The sequence below is a fragment of the Myzus persicae genome, unplaced genomic scaffold (assembly GCF_001856785.1).
Source record: "Myzus persicae strain clone G006 unplaced genomic scaffold, MPER_G0061.0, whole genome shotgun sequence".
Classification (NCBI taxonomy): Eukaryota; Metazoa; Arthropoda; class Insecta; order Hemiptera; family Aphididae; genus Myzus; species Myzus persicae.
In genome coordinates this window covers 1,341,951-1,367,034 of record NW_019100470.1, presented here as the reverse complement: position 1 = coordinate 1,367,034, position 25,084 = coordinate 1,341,951, and the positions used below count along the sequence as shown (strand labels likewise).

Below are 25,084 nucleotides of genomic sequence, written 5' to 3'. Positions count from 1 at the left end.
GTTTCGTGTATCTACCTGTATTGAATTATCGGTGTACGGGAGAAAACAGACACCGCTTTCATCCGTCCGTCCACCCGACCAGGTAACCGCGGTCTATACCGCCGCCGCCACCGGACAGCGGCACGTACCAAGTGCTGCTATATAAAGCCGGCCGGTCCACTGTGGCCGTCAACACTCGTTCGCCACACTCTGCCGCTCACACAACAGCAACACACTCCTCCACGTCGCCGACACAGGTCACCCTCAACAACACCCGCGCCGTAGCCGCAATGAACTGCAAGGTCTTGATCGCTCTGTGCTGCGTGGCCGTGTACGCCGCGCACGCCAGTCCCGCCGGTGCGGCCACAGCCGCCGCCGCATCCGCCGACGAAGAGATCAAGGATTTCCCGGCCTACATGAAGCGGTTCGATAAGCTCAACGTGGAACAGGTTCTGAACAACGACCGCGTCCTGGCCAGCCATCTCAAGTGTTTCCTCAACGAGGGCCCGTGCGTCCAGCAGTCCAGGGACTTGAAGAGTGAGTGACCGAAACGATATCTTATTATAGTTACCTTTGATTATAGTTACCGTTGATATTATTACCACGTATATCTGTTTGATCTGAGTTCATCACAGCCGCGTCGTATATCGTGTCGTGTTCCACTGTGACATTTTCAGAGTAAAGGGCTGAGTTAGACTTTTGGACATGACACGACAGGCGGCTTGACTGTGACTCGGCTCAACAGCAAATAAATAACAAACAAAAAAAAAATCGTGAATTTGCGCTGTAAAAATGTTTTCTATACGAAAGAAAATCACCGGTGAATAACTGCTAAACAATAATATCATATTATTATCATTGATACATGTATATATTTAATCGATATTATTATGATGTGTTGGATATGGTTTTAGTCGAACTTCTCGTAAAATATTATCTCACGCAAATGCACGTTTTTTAAACATAATAAATTATTATGTCCCAGACCTTAAGTCTGTATGATTTCGACTGATATATTATTCTTTGTTACCCCGAAGTTGGTAAAAAGTAAAAATAACAAGAACAAAGTTAACGCGATTTCGGCTTGTTGCGGATTTGCATATTTATATATAATATTATAAAAAGAGTGACTTTAACGCGGTGGTTCCTTTTTTCGTAGCACTCATCCCGCCTCGGCCTCCCGCCAAGGCTTTTTCCCGATCGATTTCGATCCATTTGAAAACATTATAATTTGTATTCTTTACTACAAACATTTACGACGACCAAACGGACAAGCAATTACCAATTATCGTTCGTATTATCGTCGGTATGACATTCTTTATGTACATATACGATCGTATAATATTACGTTACATTATATTATCGCATAAGTTATCGCTATGAAATTGTGTCCCGACATCCGATACGCTTATAATTGCGTAACGTCGTTATAATCATATTATATCACCCTGTCGGTCAGTCAGAGTGGGTAAACATGTATGATAATATTAAAGCGATATCGTTATGTACGAACAATCGCAATCGACGCTGGTAAACAATAATACTGCGACGTTATATTATATTAATATTATCCCGCAGACGCTTTATCGTACGTGCGAAATTATTATTACGACACACGATTTAATCGTTAATTTATTATTCTCCGTCGGTTCTCGTGTCGAAATTCATAATTCGTACAGGGCGCGACCGACAAACCACCGTCGAATACGAATGGCAAAGTCTCTGGACGGAGTAATAATATATTAAAAACAATAATATAAAAACATTCTTTACATACGTATGATAATAATATTGTGTTTACGTCTTATACAAGCTCTCACTATACATCGCATGTCGTATTTTATTACTCACTGATTGTTTTTTTTTTCTTTCTTTCCTGTTGTACAGGAGTCATCCCGGTGATCGCCAACAACGGCTGCAACGGATGCACCGAAAGACAGATGACCACCATCAAGAAGTCGCTGAACTTCTTGAGGACGAAGAAGCCAGTCGAATGGGCGAGACTCGTCAATATCTACGACCCGTCCGGCACCAAGTTGAACAAATTCCTCGACGCGTAAACTACATAATATTGTGACAATACTATAACATAATAATATATATACATAATATATTATACAGCGCGTGTGCGACGTCTGACAATAATACGTCGATCGTGCAGATGATATTATGTTTCGCACGCGCGTTTATTAGTTTATACGTGTATACCTACACAAGATTTCGCTCGCTGTCGCAATGTGAAAATCGTCTATTTATAAGTTTTATATATTAATTTATTAAATCGATTATGCTGTTTTGAAAATTAAAAAAAAAAATCTCAACCATACACGTCTTGTATTTCATTGTTTTTTGTAAAAATGTATGCGCACGTTATATTATTTCCTGATCGAATCGTTCGGAACGATTATTGAATTGATTTCACTTTATCGGCAAACATATTGTGTATTACAAGCAATCACATATAAGTATTATGGTTACACGAGCTGGATGACTTACTAATTAGTTCAACACGACAATTTTATAATTGTATATTAACCGAGAAGATGTATGCAATATACCTATATTAGGATTTAATCTTAAACGAAACACGTAGCTCATAATTTATTGAAATTTCAAAGGGCGATTACTGATTTACGTCTATTCGAATTTCAAAAGATCTGCACAGAGAGGGGGGGGGTTACGTTGTATACAATACGAATTACAAGCTGATACAATATAAGGAAAAATTATAATATTGGCAATCGGAAAATCAACTTATACTCCTTCATATTATTATAAATTACAATATATTATTATGGCACATTTGTACTTTGTAGTATTTAAAAAACTATTCAAAAACTGTAAAATATAAATTATGATTTGCTTAGTGCCAACTCAAACACTTAATGTACCAATGTGCCAACTGACACATACATGTTGTACGCTTGGGGGGCTGGGACACCCCCTAGAACCCCACCTTTGGGACGGCCCTGATACTTACAAACTATTTTAATTTTATTTTCAAATTCAAGTGTCAAACAAAACATCCATTGGAATGACTACGACAAAAGATTGAATCAACAATTATAAACTTGTACAGTGTATGCACTTAGTTAACATGTTGTGTTTTTTCTTTGTTATAATATTAGATCCAAGTGTAACATATGATAAGTTATTTGACATAACTATGCGCAATCTGTAAATAAGTTAAAATAATGTGAAGGGGTTTTGCCGGTTTTGGGGAATTGAGCGGGATCAACAAGTTTGGCAGACAAAGAAGCGTGGGCTGTCGGATGACATGCTCGTGGGAGATCACGATAACTACTTTCATCGAAATATTGTAAAATAAGATGTGGTGAATTGATACGTAGTCGATAAATTTAATAATAAAGTATAGGCAAATCTAGACAAGTTAAGTTATTGAACCAGTTTTTTATTTTTAGAGTACATCATGAACGAAACTTTTAAATCTGGACACAAAGTTTGTTTTTAGAATATTGTTATACTCATATATTATTATTGTCTTAATCATTGTTAAAATATAATTTAGTTAAGAGTTGCAATAGTTCGATACTTAACTCGGGTGCTAAACATTTTTGGGATTTTAAAATGTAAATATTTCAATCTGACTTTTTTCGTAAATAATTTATACAAAATAATAACCACCATGCAATGATTTTGAAAAAAGGTATGAAATATTGCTCCTAATAATATGTAATATTACTTGATTGTGAAGTGTTAAGATAAGCTTATGAGTTTTTTTTTGAGAAGTGGGATCTCATTAAAGCTTATAAAAGGTACAGAATTAAAAAAACAACCAATTGGATTACTAAATTATAGCTAAACAGTAAATATATACCTAATGTTTGTTAAAAATAATGATGTTAGCTTTACGATTTTGAAGATCTACTGGTTCATCAATGGCCATAATTTTTTAAACTGAACGAACTGGAACCCAACGAAACTTGCATTTTTTTCATATTGAACTCGAACCAAACTTAAAAAATATTATTATGTCTATAAAATGACTTTGAAAAAAAATGTTATATTATATTTATTATTTATATTAATTATATTAATATTATTTACTTCAAAAATTCCGTTTTATTTTTATTCTTCAGATTATTATAACAGACGTTGATTTCATTGGTTTGATTTTCAAGTCCGTTTTCGGCCCACGTGCACTAATAATTATTTGTTACAACTCGAATTTGATCTTGGTGATACATGCATAGAATTAATTTTGTTGTAGTTTTCACAGTTCGTTAGTGCAGCCTCTCAGCTTCATCCTCCGCCGAGGGCACCGGGGTGACCACGAGGAGAGTTTGACTGGAAAATCTCCGAAAAAATGTACACACTCACAATATTTAATACACGAGTAAAAAATATGGCTAAAACTATCAATACAATACTTTAGTCTTTATTTTAGTCTGGTGAACTTACGGCGCGTTTGGTTCGTTAAATCAATCAGTCTGTACAGTTATTGTAACACTCGTCATTATATTGTAAAAAGATAATATCGCGTAGGTACTCGTATTATTTTATTGAATATATATTATTATCAAGTACTTGTACCTATATTTAGTATCTACTTATTTATAATATATATATATTATACATGTATTACTGTCTAAAGATATCGTACGAGTACCTGCTTGCATAATGCATATTATAACACTTATTGTACAACACTCGTTTAAAATACCTATCGAACTGACAAAAGGTGTACCGCTCGTCGCGGATATTATTACTTATTCGAGTTACGCACACCCACTCGTACCTACGTATACTTAAAATATTATTGTAGCATAAAATGTAATACAGTCGTTCATAATATTATGCCATCAGACTGTTAATCTCTGTTGAAGTCTTCTCTTATCGAACCGCCTCACCGCGTCATATCCAAGTTTTAAAATTAGTATTGTTTTTTATAAAAGTTTTTTTTTTCGGCCGTCATCGTTGAACATAATATTAAAAATGTATTATTTTCATCTAAAATCGTATATTCATTTATTTAAGTTCTTATTTCCTATATCTTATTTCCGCCGTACACCGTTCATTATTACACTCGTAAATACTAGATGCATCGGATACGAATCGACGATCCCTTAACGTGAACACTGCGCCCTGAATGGGTTCGAGTAACACTTTTATCTCTCGTCGAGTGACCCTCCCTGCGATTATCGGAAAAAACGAGATGCACGCGTAGTATGGGTATCGATAAAACATGTGCGTATACAAAGCCAGAAAAAAAAAACTAAACAGCAAAACAGACACTTTACGCAATACACAGTACCTAAATCGTAAACACGCGTAACTGATCGTTGGGCAAATCGTGCACGTAAACACGCATGACAATAATAATAAATAATAATAAATGCTCATACAGATATCGCAGATCTACGACGATAGCTATTTTATTGTAATAATAATGTAACGACACTTACGTGATCGACTGGGCAGCGTGCGATTCGCGGTTGTTTTTGAATACTCGCGCGACGATTTAAATAATAATAATAATAATTTCATAACTTACCCATAATATAATAACTGCACTGGTTTATCGAGTGATGACCTAGCTAAATTAATGCTATTGCATGTGTAGCGTGGCATTAGACCTTTTCTTCGGTGATAATGTGTGACCTACACAGCAGTTTCGTCTGTATATCTCCGGTCGACAGAATCAACTGATATATAAAATATTTTGATAATATTCTTACAAACAACCTCTAAACGAATCGTCAACAGGATATTGGGTTTGTGTGTTGTATGGGATGTATGTAAAACGCGTATGATGCCGAACTGAAATATCATAAAAGAGCAATAAATTATTCGATATTTTTTCCGTTAAAAAAATTTAATCATTCAATATTATTGTGATGTGTAAGTATTATTACGTGTTTTTGATTCTGACGAAACAAATTTAAAATGGAAAAACATTTTAATATGTCAACAAATACTCTTATAATATTTAATCGGTAAACAAAATATGATTTACTTGTTAGTTAACGTTTGGTTGCAATTATTATATCCGTAAAGCGATTAATCGATACGATTGTACCTAGTTATTGTTTGATTGTCATACAAGTAACTGCAACGGTCAGCAAAAATATAATTTTGCATCCATCCCAAAAACAAACATTATATGTAATAATATTATTGCGTTAAAATTAAAATTTTGCAAACTGGTTATTGTATCCTGTTGAAATTGGATAATTGTGTATACCTGTATTACATAGATCCATAGTAAATTAAAAATCAAGTATTTTGGGTTTTCTAAGTTGTTAATCACTCCTAGTTATAAATATTTCTTTGTGAATTAACTGTATTTTATTCGTTAGTAATATTAGTCACAAATAAATATGTGTTGGCCAAAATACGGTTCGGATAACACATGTTCCGGATTAAATATGGTCCTGATCAAATATTTTTCTGATTAAATATTGTCGGATGAAATATTTTCGACTGAAATAATGTCAGCTACAATATTTTCGGATTTTTATAGCACCTCGATTGTTCCACCGCTGGCAATACTATCGAGGAACGTCGTGCACGTTCATACATTTAGGAAATATCACTATGTGCAAAATATGTAGTAACGATGGGCGAAGTATGCTTGGAAAATTAAGACTTGTCAGATTAGGAAACTGCAAAATCCAAAGAAATCATAATAGGTAGGTACTGCAGTATTATGCGCTCTCGTGTCATCGGTATAAAGATCTATATAAGCTGTTGACGCCCTGTTGGATGTATCACTGCGAAGATCTGACATTTTCAAATCGAATTCCGATGTATAAACACAACAAACTGACCTATTTAGTCTCGCATTTCGAAAACTTTTCGCAGTTATACGTGTACGCAGCGTGATAAATAAATGATCAATTAATATTACATAATTCCAATATCGTATTCATACCGATATCACAGATGCGAAAAGCCAAAGTACACGAGTGTCGACGACGACGACGACGACGATGACGGTTTGTCGGAGAATTTTTTCGAACGTTTTTTCCTCGTAAGCGAGTTCGCGGGAACCGAATAATATTATAATCTATCAACGACGTCTCGAGATTTTTCCACCGACTATTTTCGAACTGCTCGAAATTCTCAACATTCTATCGATTTTACGGAACACACACCTGTGGTATATAATAATTTTATTGTACGGCGCAGTTGGTGTACTCGTCATTACTCACGCAGTTGACAATTGCCATCGAAGCACAATATCCTTGCTTTTACCCGCAGAGCACTCGACGCATTTTTTTTTCATACAACCATATTGGTTTTTACTTGCTTTCCGATAATATTATCGTGTTGGTCACTCCCGTGACGACCGACTTCTAGGAAATCGCACTCCACGAGCACTAACCCCAAGTTCTTGTACGGTTCTATCACATTAAATATACACACCCAACTACACAAGAAAATATAATATATAATGGGTCTAAAAATCATTTTTGTGTTTGCTTCAATAAAGTCTGTTCAGCCTCAAAATCTGAAAAAATATTATTTTATAATGATGTAGTGATTGCAGAGACTTAAGAGACATCGTTATATTATATCACGAATCGCGCAACCAATAATTTATTTGCTGAAAAATCCAAATATTATCGCACTGCAATAGATATATATATAGGTCAGTAAAATGCAACTTCGACATTATTGTGTTGCTGTTGTTTTTACTTTAAGTGATATAAATTACATAATACTATTATTGAATAATTAATTCGAATTGAAAGTTACCTAAATAAATTTATTGTGCTATTACGAGACTTGTTCGGTTTGTTTTTTATTTTTTTCAAAATTTAACACACAAGTCATATGACTGTGTGATAAAACAAATAATTCTCACAGAAAAATGACGGATATTGACGTCAATCTTGTTATCACGCGAATTAAAGATCTAATGACAATGACTAAACTTGAAAGTCAAAAGTGAAGTAGACGTGAGAATAGACGACAATAATATTATTAATCAACGCACATGACAATTTTAAACAGACCTGGATTTACTGTATGGAATTTTTATTGTTCTGTGTGATGAATGATGATGCCAATAAAACTGCATTACATCGTTTTTAAGGAGTTTGGTATAGGCAATTTTAATAGCTTAGAGAAAAACTAAAATTTGAATGCATTTATACACTCGGTAATCAGTCGTTCGTCGTCATTATCTTAATAATAGGATGATTTGTTGCACGATTATGTTGTACTAGAACATTAGTATTTCAAAAAATTTAAAAAAAGGATTTAATTTAAAAAAAATACTGACCTCTTAATCATTGAGAATAATATTAAACTAAACGAAATATGTTGTTATCTAGTGGATGAAATTTGATGTTCATCTTGTGTCTTATGTATTTCTGTGCACTTCTACATTAATACATTAAAATTGAATACATCTAATAACAATTTAACCGTAGAAAACATAAGGTATTCAAAATTTTAACTTCGACCAAAAAACCGTTAAACAATTGTACAAATGTTTGAAATTTAAGTAAATATTATAACAATTTTCCTTGGTTTTTATAATTGCGTTCAAATCAGTATTATACTGACGTATCAGACGTATTCCCACTTCTTTAAAGCAATCTGACTTATTTCTGGGTATTGCATATTATTATAATATTTTCAATGAAGCCTACAAACGTGTTTGTCATTCTTATATTGAGCTATATAATTCTTTTTGATTGATATTACATACCACTTCACTCTATTTATTTTCTGGCAAACACGAGATCGACTACTACACACATCTCCCGATATCAGACTTCTCTTTAATTCCATTACAATTTTTTTTTTATCTCTATTGATTTGTTTATTCATCGTAAACGCTCTATTTTGTACCACTTTTTATTTTCACCGTCTCTTATCGAAATACACTTAAAAAAAACTATTAAACTTACAATTAAACTTATGTACTGTAATAATTATTAATTATTCATCGAATGCCATTATATTCATCAATGTGGATAAATAATAATTTATGACTTGTTGGTGTATTAGGTTTTTTTTTTGTGAATTTTATAATATAATATTATTATTACTTATTAATGTTGAAATACAAGTGCAGTACTATCATTCAATTGTGGTAGACGAATTTCAATATTTTATTAAAATATTTTAATTTTCATGTTTATAATGTACATCTTTTCGAGTTTGTCTATGGACCGTCTTGTGTAAGACGTTTATATATAGTGCCTTGATAACTCGTTTTTTAATAATTTATTATTTCGAGTATAATTATAGGTATTAACAAGTGAAGATAGAACGCAGAAACTAACCCATTCAAAATTCAATTAAAATTCCAAAAAAACATAGGCATGAAAAAAATAGTGTATACAAACATTTATTGAATCAATGGTGACCTAATGGTCCCTTAAACATGATTTAATGGTCCATTTAGTTAATTAATTTTTTTATGCGAACCGGTAACCTTTGTTCATTTTCATAAATATCAATAGACTAATACATAAATAATTTATAGTAATTATTACTAAAATGTTCAAATTATCATAGCCCTCATGTATTCCAAAATCATTATTATGAACCTATATCATCCTTAAAACACGAAGTTAAACAACTCAAAAACCACATGTTGTAGTTTCGATTGCATGATCTTCAGAAAAATCATCCACCAAATAATTCGCAGCAAACGAATTGCGTCCCAAGATCCCTTTTTGATACAAATTGCGTCCCGATAATATTTAACAACTATACTAATTGCGTCCGATATAAATACATTATTTTCCTTTCCATTTAATACAGACGTAGGACTGTCAATAGCAACATTAAATATTATATTGCTAAAGGTAGGTTAAAAATATTGTTTTTTATCGTTTCGTAATTAAGTACATCAAAAATATTGTTTTCGTCGTTAAATATAAAAATAATAATTAATACAATTAATAATGATAAAAAAATTTCAAAAAATATTAGTTACATGTTTTTTTGAAACACTTCCAACGTTGTATATCATTTTTCAATAGTTTATGAAAACAAAATTTAAAATCGTTTATAAAAATCAATGTTTTATTTTTTTCATTTATCATAACGTCACTTACAATTAAACTCATATTTTTAAATAGAAATAGAACAGCGCACAATTGTCAACGAAACGGAATCGAAAGACATACTAACCGATTACATTTATTTCCGAAATACTCATATAGTCGTGTCGATTATTGATCGAGATTTTCAAAGGTATATTCTGATATCAGATAATCGGGACGCAATTAGTATAGTCGGATCGAAAACCCGGGACGCAATAAGTATGTCACAAATCGCAATTTTTATTTCTGGGACGCAATTCGTATGCAGCCAAATAATTTACGGTAGAATAAAGGGAGGTAGTCATTTGAAAAACAAGAGTTTGTATCTCTACAGAATGTTCCTTATAGCTATACCGAGCAGGTGCTCAAAATTTGAAAATATGGTATGCAAGTAGGTGTATACCTACCCACAAAATATTAAAAATTCCAAAATCGGATTTCGAATAACGTGCATTATTTAAGAACAAAAAAAAAAAAGGAGAGTGTGAGCAATCGTGCTTGGCGAATCACCCTGTACATAATATCATACGTACTTACAACACTGCTGTGGTTTTGTTTTTCTGATTCCGAGTTCAACTCTTATATTTGTTTCGTCCTGTTTCGCCGTCCCGGAAAGAGTGGGCCGCTATTCTCTACATCCGTCAAGTCACTCTATACCTAATCGTACGACGTGCGGGGAGTGCTGGCAGATTTTTTTCCCGACCAGTTTCGTTTTCGCTCGATCGTGATAGTTGTAATATGGTATTATTGTTATATTATCTGCCGTCGTCTTTGCCCGGCCGACCGCAGAGCACTTCGACCCTTTTCTACTTAGTAATATATCGGTGCTGCAGGTGTCGCCATTAGAGTGCCGCACATTAGACGACATTTTGTGCGTGTGTAAATATCACAGTCATAGTTATTATATATCGTGTTACTCGAGATGCCATGACGATTATTATAGCAACGACAAGGTCACGACTTTATAATGCCTCTGCGAGTTATAATTCTGTTAAACGAAATGCTTGTGAGTTACGTGTAATATAATATCATTCAACTATAAAAGAGCATAATTTATACAACTGAAGTTATTGACATAGGCGTGCGCAGGCCTAAATTTCGGGGGATATCTATACTATTTTTGGGCCCTTTTCTTAAGTTGGGTCCTAATTAGTAAGGCTTAACAAGGCATATACATATTAATCTGTGGCAGGGTCGGATCCAGGGGGGGGCCTAGGGGCCCAGGTCCCTCGCAGACATGTTATTTCCCAAATTTTTTAAATAATTCTACAGATCCTGATATTACTATATTTCAAATTACATGTATGTCTGATAATATAATATATATTATTATATGCATATCATTCTGGGGTGCACAACTAAGATAGTACCTACTATCTTAGTTCATATTGGACAGTGATTCAAACATTGTAATTTTACATTAACAAAAAATTGTCCCCCCCCCAGATCTTTGCTTTGGATCCGTGCCTGATCGATGGTATATAATTACTAGTGTCTAGTACCAATTTTTACCCATATATTATTTCCTTGGATCTAGTATCTATATAAGATGATTGCAATTTTTATTGTTTATTTTGCAGGAATCAATAACAACCGTTATGATCATAGTAAGTTATTCCTTGCAAATTCAAAACATTTATCATTTTATTATTATTTTTTTATCACGATACATGATTTATTTTTTACCAAATTTTTGAAAAAATTTCATTTGATTCTTATTACATCGGTTGAAATACGGCTCCTACATGCTCTGGGACTATAATTTTAAGGGGCGGAGCACGCTTATTATTATTGATTCAGTTTAAAGAATCCTCAAATACTTACTATGCAGCGTGATCCAGCTGATGCACCATCACTCCTTATCAATTTCAGAATTCTACCCAGTGATAGAGCTTTCCGTTTCCTATATCCAGCCATGTTTATTACTATGTTAATCACAGCCATAATAATCCAATAATTATTTATCCCCTAATAATATGTCGAACAAACTATCTCTCTACCTTCCTGGTTTAAGGTAAGCCAGCGGTTATAGTTCATGTAGTTATTATGACCAATCAGTTTTACTTATCTAATGTTGTACCTGCTGGTTATGTGTGTCAATTTGTATTGTATTAATATTAATATTTACAGGACTTTGGGTCTTGGTCGTATCTATTTATTATTTAATGAACAAAAACAATGAACAGTGCCTTCACATAATCGTTAAATGGTTTTACCATTACCATAATATTTTTTTTTACACAAGACTTGGGTCCACTGATTTTTTTAGAATCGTTATAGTAATAACACTGTAGGAGAAAGTCAGACGAAAAAAATATGTATTTATAAATTACATCATAATACAGTGCATTGCTTGTATATTGTTTGAGGGGCTTATTAAAATGTTTGGTAGGTTAAGCCCTTCGAGCCTACCACTATTTTTGGGACTTCAAAATATGTACTTGAGAACATGAATTAACTCGGAACGTTGCGTGATTATTTGTTAGAATAATATCATACAATAATTATTATTGTTTAATTTGTTTGTATTGTGTGTGGGCAAATTTCTCACCGTCGCCAAACCGTAAGGTTTAATAATATGTACTTACTCTATTATTCGATTTGAGCCACTTAGATATTATGCTTAAAAATCTCAGTTCTCGATTCCACCCTTCGGCCAGCTCGCACTGGCAACATTTGAAGACGTTGATCTGACCGATTATGAAAGTAACATAATAACAATTTTGTATATCTGTGTATAATACATATTTTATACACAACCTGCAGTACGAACGATCTCGTCTAATTAGTATAATATTATATTAAAACAATTCGGGCGATTAATCATAATATTATCGTAGTTATATTTTGAATAAACGTTGTAATTGGAACTCGTATTATTGTAACGTTCGATTAGAATGGCTTGTTGATCGCGTTTATCTGCGGTTACTCATACTAACGATGCAATTATAAGTTAAAAATATTTTACTTACAACAAAGCTTGTTTTGGTGGAAAAAAACCCGTGTCATCGAGATATATAACTACCTGTTATATACGTTTTTCGAGTTGTACAGTGTACATCTGTAACGCAATACATTGGTATATGATATCTAGTATACGCGCCTCGCGGAACTTAAACGACCGGCGTGGAAATTTTCAAAAGGGAGACGATTTTTTAAAATACAGTAAGCTGTCGTTTTCAGTATAATATTATATAATTTAGTACATTTTATAATATTTTACGGCGAGTTAAAATATATTAAAAAATCGACATTGACGTGTGCGATAGGTCGTCTGATCGGCCGCCTCGCGAGTCGTACCAAATGTTCAAGTGATAAATAACAATATACTACAGTTTTATGTTTTAACATTTAAAATATTGTGATTGTCGTCAATCGCCATTATACAACAGGTGGTGGTCGTCGTATACAAGTGGTCATTATCTCCGTTTGTTTCGTCTCGCTCAACACCTACATCGTAAACTAATATTTATATTATATAATATAACAATGATACTAGTAAACGACTCACATCAACATATTAAACGTATAGAGTGTCAGACATGGTAATGATTATTATTTAATACGATAATATATATTATATTGCATACCTATATTGTCGGCACGATTGCACGAATATCCGGTTCCGCACACGAACGTGCGATTTATGTCTCGAGCGGTCACGACCAGGAAAATTATAGACAAACTTATAAACTGGGCGACAAGTCAAGGCGACGACGATCGAAAGGTCTTTATTCGTCAAGAGTAAAAAAAAAACCTTATCCGCACGAGATGGGCATACAATCATACTAAATAATATCTAGCTGACACCGACCCCGGCGATAAAAAGCCCTTCTAATATTATAATATAATTTCAAAAACGAAACACAAAAAAAAACCCGTCGTCCGTGGATCGCCCTTTTTCCGGACCTTCACGATCGTGGATGCACGCGAGACGTGTACTTAACCACTTGATTTAAACTATATATTTCCGCGATGTACCCATAAGAATTGCACGACAGCGCTGTGTTATTATTATCATACACGTCCGAGACAGAGACGATTTTCAAGGAAGAAATAGGCTAATACGTATCGACAGTGTTCAAAAAATTACATATTGTGCAGTTTAACAACAAAACGTAACAACGACCTTTATCGAATTTTTCTTCTCAATTTCACCTTCGATTTGTTTCCGAATAAATGAACGGCAGTCATCTCTCTGTATTATAATATTATAATATTTAATATAATATGACGTATCGCTGATCATTGGCGGTACCTTATGTGACTCATCTCTGTCCAGCGGTGGTTACAATTTGGCGGGGCGAAGGTGCCCCCCTTCTGGTCGTCAGAGTTTCAAAGGAAAAGCATGTGCTTATCGGTTCAATGTACCTATTAGTTTTTAAATAAAGTTTTTTTTTAACTGTAAGTGTACATTTTATTAAAATTTGAGAGTTATAATAATAAATATTGATAAACACAATAACACGGCCCTGCCGTTCACCTAATAAACTATTACAATATTGTACCTATTGTCATTACTTATCAGTTATCACTTATTATCATATTAAACGGACAACGACAATAATTTAAGGCCTATATTATAACTATATGCGATCACGCCGTATAATAATATTAATAATACTAATAATCGCGGTCACGTGGTATAGTACCTATATGATACCAATCGCTTTACGTACACTCATATTTTAACTATACCCGTATGGCTGTATGTAAACTAGAAATTACACTACAATTATCTATCAAGTGAAGTTTCATTGTACTGCATAGTTTTTTACTATATTATAATATCAATTAGAATGTAGGCAATTACACTAAAATAAGGAATGACGTACCTTTGTATTCAAAAACCGTATTTATCGGATTCGGAGGGAAGGCGAGCATATAGGTTTATTTCGGGGAAAAAGTGAACTTGTTGTTGTATTATTTTGTGATGTTCACTCGCCAGTCGCCATCGTCCATCGATGTCGTCGTACGAATTCCGAGTGTGTACTAAGAGTTAAGACTAGAAATTTTTATAATATCAGTAACGATTTCATTGTATCATATTGTTTAATTAACAAAACCTGTTGTAACAGAGATTGCGCACGCGCTCTACGGAACAAGTAGTTCGGTTCTACAATCTCGCGGTTTTGACGTACCTGTGTAATCTATAATATTATGATATGATATTACAATCACAACAACAACCAAATAATGTTCGGTATATCATAAATTATAATTTATAATCGGTAACATTATATTATTATGTAGGTACTCGGAGAAGAGTAAGTTCATGTTTGAAATATTAAACGTTATATATGCAAGCTCGCGCGGTCTATGCGCGCTATTATGTCACCTTTTATCTGCGGGCCGATTAAGACGAGTTTTCGGTTCTCTTTCCTCTTCCAATTGCTAAATAATATTAAACAAATTATTACTATTATTATTATTATTACTGTTCTCCTTATCTCCGCCGCCGCTGCCGCCGCCGCCGCCACGCCTCGTCGTCCGCCGACGCATCGTCCGCACTACACATAATATTCGATACGCGCCAAAGCTGCTGTTGCTGTTGTCGTCGTCGTCGACACACGACTGTCGGCCGACATTACCAGCGAGTGCGCGTCTGCTGTCCGTCCGTTCGCCGGCGATAACGACATAATAATATTAAAATATGATATTGGTTTAAGTTCAGTTCCGCGGTTTTTTTCTTATCGTTTCTGTTTTTTTTTTTTTTTTTTTTAATTTTACTTTTATTGATGTTATTGTTATTCCGTTACACAACTGACATTTTACTCTCACTGTGCCGTAACAATAAATTATCGGTTCGATTTTTTTGACAAGCAAACCTCGACATCGTTATTGTCCTCCGGAGTCGGACTCGCCGCCTCGACGTCGGGTGAATCATAAACTGCGTTGGGGTCGGGGTCGGGGGCGATGATCTGGTCTGACCGGCAAGCGATAAAATGATCGGCAGATGGTTCGTCGGGTTCGCCGTGTTCGTGGGCTACCTGTGCCTGGGCGCGTTCGTGTTCTACCGGATCGAGCGTAAGGAAGAGGAGATTCAGCACTCCTTGGACATTATCGAACGACTCGAACTCAAAGGTGAGACGCACGCGAATATTATACTGTGTTCATGGTGCACTTGAAAGACTTAAAAAAAATTATCGTCGAGAGCCCTAAACGACTATTTGTCTGCAGAGCGAGTGATGTGCGGCAAATGTCAGCAATTTGATTACGTTTTTTGATGAAAGTTCAGCCCGGCAATACCTATAGCAGGATATAAAAAAAGGTCTACTCGGCCGATCACTTTTACCGATAAAATAAAATAAACTCGTCACAGTTTAATTTTAGAAGAATAATAGTAATAACAATAACGTACTTACCAATACATCGGGCTGTATCAGCTTCTCGTGGTTATTAAAAAAAAATATACATAACTGACCATAACACTAATCGATTCATTTTCGTTTTTTAATTTCAAAACATTTCAGGGCGGTTTACATAGACATATGACAATGATCGTCGATTTATGCGATTATTTTTTGAAGGAGAAGATGAGAACCACCTCGTCGTGGTGTCCTCTGCAGGTTCTTCTCTGGTGATTCCTAATAGACAAATTATCCTTAAAAATATTAAAAGGTAATACAAAATTAGAAAAGAGAAGACCAGGGTTATTTTTTTGAGTCTAGTTTATAATATACTACCAATAATTTTTACCAGAAAAATATAGGGGTCGAGTTTACAGTCGCCCATTTATGTGATGTATGTAGTCGGTACTGCAAATAAAATCTGTCTACACAAAGCATTTCTGGCATGTCTCAGGTCGTAACAATTGGATTTAAATCTGAGTCTCATAACAGGTACACCGGTTATACGACCGGAGAGGTTCCTCGAAACTTGGCGATAATCGAATTTCTGAGCGATGCTTAGCCGTGAAGTGCAGCTCAGCTTGATACAATAACTTGCATTTTATTCACCCCTCCAGATTTTCAACGACTTACTAAATCCCGCGAGAAAAATCGTAATATGTGCCTGTTTTATTGTTATAAAATATGCTGATTAGTGATTACATTAAACTGATTAATTATGATGATGTTTGTGTAAGTAAATTTCTATATACCTGGACGTAGTCTGAGTTTAGTTTTGCAGAAGTTAAAAATAATAATAAATATCTATAAACATCATTGGAGGACATGTTCGTATTCTCTCACAATCGTAACTGAAATATACATTTATTATAATATTACAAGTTTCAATTAATTATACATGTATTATATATTTATATTCTGACCGATTAGCTGCATTGAAATTTTATTTTTATCTAAAGATATGAAACTTTACATGTGTCAATTAAAATATCGTTAAATGTACAATTTATGTACATTGAAGTTATTTTACGCATAAATTATTACATATTATTTAATCCGATTAACAATAATTCTTGTCCATGTACTTTTTATTTATATCTTATTTTAAATAAAAATTAACACTAATAAATAACACTAGACATGCAACCAGCACTAATAAAGAGTCTTGGAAAAAGGTGGTTTTGACATACTCATAAGCAGTTATAAAGATAACTCTCCATATTTATGATAAAATAAATAATTATGATTTGAATAAATATTTCGATTTTCAAGCTAACCTCGTATAGACATTGATCGTGTAAAGGGACTCTTTAAAGTGAGGAGTTATGAAGGCGAAAATTATTAGATGTGGTATTTATACAGCAATACCGATAATTAATCACCGATAAAAAAATGTTTAAATATTATATGTTAAAGTAGTAAAGATCAATTTTTAGGGAATTCATTAAATTATAAGTGAATATTAAGTATAGCCAACTGTTTTTTAAGACTGAATAAAATCAAAAATCCTGACTTTGTTCAAAAAAAATATTTACAATTTTTGAAGTACAAGAAAAGACCTTTTTTGAATTAAATCTCACCATTGAATAAACCTAACTCCCTCGAAATAAATATATTTATATATTTAGTAAAATAATTCTTTGTTATCGCGTTTTAGTTGTATTATGTTTGACCAATTTTCTTTCTGTTCCGAACGCGCGTGCAACAGGTATGTTTCTAACCTGTAGATACACGCCTTGCCGGGTTTCAGGGGGCCCCTCATGTTTAAATTATAATATTATAAAAGTATTAATATCATATCCGATGAATATTATTCATACTACCGATCGGGTAAACCTAGTCGCTAGTATGACGACACGAAAATTTACGGAAAAATATTATGTGCGTATAATACCTGTTGATTCACGCCATGTGTTCGCATATGTTATAATAATTGGCAAATTCCCCCAAAACGGACTCGTTTTCCTGTCGCTACTATGGTTTTTTTTTCTCAAAAACACAATGTACATTTTTTTATATGCTGGACAATTTTAATGACAAATTATAATATGAATACCTAGTAGATACGCTAATGCACATCTGTGACTGGACAAAAATTAAATCGCTATTACCTACTTGTTTTATTATACTTACTACAATGTACGTCAATTTAACTTATTATACATAGTATACTGTGTTGGTACTCTTACGTATTAATGCATATTTTTATCGTTTACACACTAAAAGCGGTTGCAGTACAAAATGTGTAGGACCATCACCACAGTTCAATATTTAATTCAAGTAGTAGGAAGGGTACCCGTAACGTTGATTTAGAACAATAGGTCAATAATATTATCTATTATATGTATATAAATATATATTATGATGTGTTATTGACGTTGGATATAAATATTTTTTTGCAAATCGGTAAATAACATAAGTACGCAAAAATGGAATACACCTATTTATAGTAAGAATTTAATGTTAGCCATTAGACCAATGTACCATACAGTTATTATTATTGAGGACTACAGTAACATAATGTGTCTACTCACATTTTTTAATGTTTTTGAGGAATCCATTTAAATTGGCAAACGACGGACACAATTATTATCGTATTTGGCGGGCAAAACTCGTTTGCAAACGACAAGTTTTCGTGTCTGAACGATACAACATGTACATCATACTATACACGTATTTATATTGCACTGGTGGCGAGTGGAAATCAAGTCAATTAGGTACGCGCCAAAGCGTACAACTCAGTGCAGCGTATGTCCCCACGTCTTATATGGAAATAAAATATTAATTATTATTGTGTGTGTTGTATACTGGGTGATTTCTTTATCAGTTAACACTCATTGTCCGACAAGGCGACAAGTACTTATTAAAGATTTTAAAATATACATTTACATAACTATCGAAGTCATAACAATGGAACAATATTTGAAAAAAAATTCTATGCTTCAAGTGTCTTATAATTTTATTTATTTAACGAGCTTTTTAACTTCGTATTCCGAAGTAGAATATTATTTAGAGAATTTCGATGTTTGAGTTCGAAATTCGAACAAGTACCTACCTTGAGTAGTTAGTAAATTATTTATAACTCACTTATGGGTATTTAAAATCTTGATGAGCCGAGTGGTGTGGTACGCAGGTACATATTTGTCTGTCAAAATATCGGTCCTCTACTCCACCCATCAAATAAAATCTAAATTTGTATTAACTGTAACTAACATTAAATAGGTACTTATTAAATGGGCATTAATAATTCACAACTTTAAACATAAAAACGATCAAAAACATATCCTCCTTCAGAATACATAATTAAAAGTGTCCATTGTTATTTAAATGAGTAAACGACTAAAACTATACAAATAGTAAAGAAAAAATATTAATACTCTTCGAAATAACGTGTTTTATTGTTAAAACAATCACCCTGTATTGCAGTAATTACACATAAATACGATGGAATGAAGCAAATGCCTAAAACCTATCATAATATAATATCATGATGAGCTATATTTAAAAAAAAATATAGTTCGACACTGTAAAACAAGTGAGGAAATTTTCAGTAACAGTCATGCTCATGCATCATGTGCTACGTTTCCGAATTTCTAAATATGGTTACAAATAATACTACATGATAATATATTATAGATGATTACTTAAAAATATTATGAAAACTCGCAAAGCACTTAATTTTTAATTCGAATTCATATAAAATAAAAATAAATTTCCGAAATTCTATTTGAAAATTCAAAATTAGAAGTACATGATGAGTATATAAGCGGGACCAGCTGAGAGACAAAAACGAAACAATAATAAAAAAAAACTAATAATGTATTATATAATATAGGTACTGACAACCAGAAATATACACTTAAATAGTTAGTAAATTAAAAAAAAATACATTGCAGTGTTTAAAGCCAATGAATCCCAAAACCGCAAGTTTAAGATAAAACACAGGACAAAACCGCACAGTAGGTTAAGGTTTTAGTAAGTTAAACTTGACTCGAAAACTTGACTCTCTACAATTACTAAAACAATTATATTATATTAATTGAAATAAAAATATATGAAAGATATTTACCGTCTGCAAATAATTTTATAATTTTAGTAATCTCTTATACATCCGGTATATGGTTTTAAACCACACCGAGCTTGAGGTACTTAGACGGTAAACAACGAGTCGATAAGATGCGGTTTTTGTCCGATGACCTTTTTGGGGTCTAAATCATAAGTTTGCGGTTTTCGGATGCAACCAAAACTGTTTTAGATCCTGCAGCCATATAAATTACATCCATGAACCAGATGCGTTTTAAGTTTGCAAAAACGCATAGGAAACCGCGTAGGTATTAAACGGAACTCAAATCGTTTTCACGTTGACACGTGACCGCTTAATAACGCTAACCACTTTACAGTTGGTAGACCTATAATAGTGCTATATAGTGGCGGTGCACATTTGTAACTATATACACTTTTTTAGTATTGTTACCAATTGCCGTGGCTCTGGTAACACACATTTTTTAAGCAATATACCGCCTCACTGGTAATATATATTATTATATACCCATTAAGACGTCGAGTGTCATATACCTACGTTTGTTTGTCGATTTTTGAATGTCGGCTTGAAATTATATAGTTTATTTTATCACAAACAAATTTTAAAACACAAATGTGTCCGACGTATTAAGCATTATTATTGCCGCGATAAAATTTTTAGTATTATTATTATTACTTATTAGTATTATTACTCGGGTGTAATATAAACGACGTACAAAAAAAAATATATTTATACCTATTTATTGTTCTGTCGTAAACACGCCGTCGTCAAACTCGATTTAAAAGGCGACTGCGATGTAGGTACAAGAAACCAAAAGAAAATTGGAAAGAAATACGACGGCTCCGTCAGATTATGTCGTATAAGAACTAACGAAATCCAGTGTGTTTTCGAGTAAGAATTACGTTTTTTTTGCCCTCATATTATATGGTTACAAACGCATCTAAAGTAATAGTAATCGCACATTATACCTAATTTTTTTTCTTTTATTTAAACGTTTACAGGCTTGCTTCCACTACAAAGGATATTAGCCAGCATTTTTTTTTTTAAATAAAAACAGATTTGATATTTATTAACATTACTTCCTAATCTATCTACGAAACGATGAATTACGATTTTCAAACACACTCGCTTCTACAAAACTACACATAAGTACATAACAATGGTAAACATTTCATAATCGTCATGTAGACGTAAATTATTATGTTGATATATGTAAACATTATATTATATTATGCTTTTATAACGTTATATATTATATTATGCAAGACGTCAAGACGGAATTTTTTCTACAAATTGCGTGCCTAACCCCTCGACCGTCCACCATCAGCGTTAGCGTTCGGTACACTATCATTGCAACATATTTATACATGGAAATTTGGACTTTAAATTGATAATAATAGTAACGATCTATCCATACAATATATAATATACAATGTCATAATGATTATAATATTATTAGTGTTGAAATGTCGACCGTTGAAGAACCACCTATGTATATTTAAACTTATAGTATATACAGAGTGATTCACCGATCATATTCATCTCCCTTTGAATCCGTCAATAATGCATATGATCAAAACTCTGATTTTAGGAAATGTTAAGTGGAGGTAGGCACATCAAGATTTCAATGTTTTCAAATATTTAATTTATATATCATTCAATAAGTGTCGAAACAAACCTTTTTTTTAAACACGTGAACCATCCTTTTAACTGTACATTTTTTTTTTTTAATTTCGATTTATTAAATCCAAATATTGATATGATTTTGTGTACATTGCAAATTTTCAACAATACTTTTATACTAAGAAAGTAAAGTTTAAAATTCAGAAAGTAGGTACATTTTTAAATTTCAATTTAGGTACTTACACCGACATTTGCATAAAATGTTTCTGCTTAAGAGTAAGAAAGGAACATTTGGTGGGGGGTATTGCATTCATGCCTTGTGAAGTTGTAAGCCACTCAGTTTATAATATATTATATCTATACGATTATGAGTAATTACTAATTATTAAGTTTGTAAGTAACACTATTTTTTGTGTTTGTGAAAAAAGTATAATTTCAACTTTTAAAGTATTTATAATACTAAAGTGTTTACCAAAATTTAATGTTTTGAATGAGCCCCTATCATTATTATCATATTTTTTATTTAAAAATCAAGGTTATATTATATTATTAATCCTATTCTGAACACAATTTCGGAAAAATGCATTGATTTACTAGCTACCTATTTAAATATTTCAATTTAAAAAATATTAACCAAGGATTTAGAAAGTAATAGTAGGTACATAATATACAATAAGTAGATACAGCTAGTAATTCTAGTTGTATAGCAATGTATAGGTCAGGTTAAATATTTGCTACTTATCAGCCTTTAGTTGAATATTATAGGATACATTTTTTTTTACAGAAATATTGAAATTATCAAATCTGAAATCAATATATTATTAGAATATAATGTATTTATCCGAATGTTTGATAAAAAAAATTGGGTACCTATACTTGTAATATAATGCTATTATCGCACATGGTGTGTATAAAATGTATAATGTGTAATCTATATTATTATTATTATTATTTGGGTATACGTCATAATATTGGCTCTCACCGTATATTTAAATAACAATTTCGTTACTCGAATGCTTATGATAACACAATATTATAATACATATTTATCAGTTATTACTTTTTATACATTAGAATAATTTTACTATTTATCATTTATGTTTATTCGTATTCATCGTTACAATAATATGTAGGTACCATGTTGGACGAGTCTCGGAGTCCAAGTCTAACACGATAATTTATAGTGCCATATACTCATTATAATATATAGTGTACATAATATTAAACCTATCGATAACTGATTTACAGGAAATTTATAAACGATGGTTTCAAAGATAATATAATAATATATAGATACGCACAGTGCAATAAACATTTATTATTATTTATTGTAAAACTATACGTTTCGTCGAAGCACATTATTTGAATTATCATTAATATTATTACTGTGCGCGCGCATTTGATTTATCAATTCTCTTGTATTAAATAATATTACGATACGGATATATTTCTAGGTATCAGAAAATGTCAATTTGTTTTTTTTCCTATAAATTACATTTTCACTTATTAATTGAAAATTCTTGAATTGAGATAAAAAATTGCGATCATTTGGAAAACACTAGTTATGGTTAACATACTGCAGACTGCCTACCTAAAATGTACGAGTGAAAGAAATGTCCAACCAAGTGTTATGTAATTTGGATTTAAAAACAATTCCGTTATCTTCGAATTCTATACTGTATTTTATTATGGTACAATTTTTTTAGTAGAAACCGTGATATTTTCACTGCGCAGTACCCACGAATATAACGTGTCAATTTGCGTAAATATAATTATTATTAATTAATATTATACGTTTTAGATACAAATAACGATATAAATGGTTTTGGGGCTTGCGAATACGCAATGACCGGTCAATAATAATAATATAATGCATGCCGTACGTTTCAAGAGACCGGACCGATCGCAAGTTTTCTCGAACAAAATATTCAATTTTATTGATCTAATATATTATTATCGGCTCGTGTTCGATAAAATTTCGAATTTTACGAGTGCGCGACGGTCGCATTTGAGACGTGATTTATTGGGTCGGAGTAGAATTATTAGCACATTCGAGCGCCGCCGGCCGATCGTATTTATCTATTCGAGTTGTCGGTTTTAAGTTAATTTATATAACGAGTTCGTCGTCAAATTAAAAAAAAACAATTTTGACTCTATTCGGATTTCAATTCGTCGAGAAAACGTACAAAATATAATAACAATAATAATAATACGATAAACACTTGTGGTGTCGATTCATCGCACACATATTGTATGGGCGTATCGTTCGACGGTATTCAGTCAGCTCAGTTCGTCGCACGACCGAGTGAAAAAATAATAATAATCGCTTAACAAACCGTTAAGTCTCGCGATTATTACCGCGTGGTGTATGCATATTATAATTTACGGCATAGGTAATATTATTATATATTATACGCGCTTGACGGCAAATTGTTTTTTCCCGAATTATAATTTTCACCGTATACCTATAATATACTGTGTAGTATAGGTTATAAGTTATAACCCATCCGTGGTATCAATATCGTAACCCGCGAATACCATATAAGACCTTATGCGAAAAGTCGGTTTCACAACCCGCGGGCCCGGGTATATACCGCGTATACCTATAAATTATAACATATTTATCATATTATATTATATATATACACACTAGCTATATAGGTGCATGTTCAATAATACAATAAAAAAAAAAAACCCGAAATTCCAAGGCGAATGCGATTATTATGGTTATAATTTTTTCGCGAGATATATCGAAAGCCCATTAAAACATTTCGTCTGCACAACACGATAATAATTTAATTATATATGATATATCATTGTAGACGCGGTCTGCTATTATATTATAGGGATTCTGTTCAAGGACAAAGCTGTCTACGAAATTTTGCAACGGACCACAGTAAATCGTTCAAAAATACGAACGTTTTACGTATAATAATAATAAAGTTATAATGTCACGTACCTGTTGATACGTGCAGTCGTTTCCCAAACGTTTTCGGACCAAGTTTCCCGCCGAAACGACATGTTGCGACGCCGATCTATAACTACTGCACTTGTCCATC

The 25,084-nt window shown here is 32.8% G+C and overlaps 2 protein-coding genes and 2 long non-coding RNA genes across 5 annotated transcripts in view; 2 read left to right on the top strand and 2 right to left on the bottom strand.

Annotated features, from left to right (window-relative positions):
- The first annotated feature begins 151 nt into the window (after positions 1 to 151).
- Positions 152 to 2,305, top strand: LOC111042753 (putative odorant-binding protein A10). The gene is made up of 2 exons (XM_022327460.1): positions 152 to 516; positions 1,867 to 2,305. Exons 1-2 carry the CDS (start codon positions 270 to 272, stop codon positions 2,037 to 2,039), a joined length of 420 nt encoding a protein of 139 aa, XP_022183152.1. The 5' UTR covers positions 152 to 269; the 3' UTR covers positions 2,040 to 2,305.
- LOC111042764 lies at positions 1,960 to 7,069 on the bottom strand. Its single transcript, XR_002605507.1, has 2 exons — positions 4,048 to 7,069; positions 1,960 to 3,955 (listed from the first exon to the last, which is right to left on the bottom strand). It is a non-coding gene; the product is annotated as an uncharacterized LOC111042764 (long non-coding RNA).
- An 8,647-nt stretch (positions 7,070 to 15,716) lies between these two features.
- LOC111041782 (open rectifier potassium channel protein 1) overlaps positions 15,717 to 25,084 on the top strand; it is a 31,806-nt gene continuing 22,438 nt past the window's right edge. The window contains exon 1 of the mRNA XM_022326232.1: positions 15,717 to 16,094. Coding sequence (XP_022181924.1) covers positions 15,956 to 16,094 — 139 coding nt within the window. The 5' untranslated portion in view covers positions 15,717 to 15,955. The remainder of the gene's footprint in view (positions 16,095 to 25,084) is intronic.
- LOC111041862 lies at positions 16,103 to 21,378 on the bottom strand. Of its 2 annotated transcripts, XR_002605379.1 has the most exons (5): positions 19,448 to 21,378; positions 18,895 to 19,122; positions 17,113 to 17,211; positions 16,710 to 17,024; positions 16,103 to 16,614 (listed from the first exon to the last, which is right to left on the bottom strand). It is a non-coding gene; the product is annotated as an uncharacterized LOC111041862 (long non-coding RNA). The 2 variants fall into 2 exon arrangements; XR_002605371.1 differs by having other exon boundaries at positions 18,895 to 21,374.

What these genes read in the sequence shown, in the direction of transcription:
- LOC111042753 (XM_022327460.1), top strand. Translation starts at nt 270, where the DNA reads ATGAACTGCAAGGTCTTGATCGCTCTGTGCTGCGTGGCCGTGTACGCC. An exon ending in GCAGTCCAGGGACTTGAAGA is followed by an intron (nt 517 to 1,866) that starts GTGAGTGACCGA and finishes CCTGTTGTACAG; the next exon opens with GAGTCATCCCGGTGATCGCC.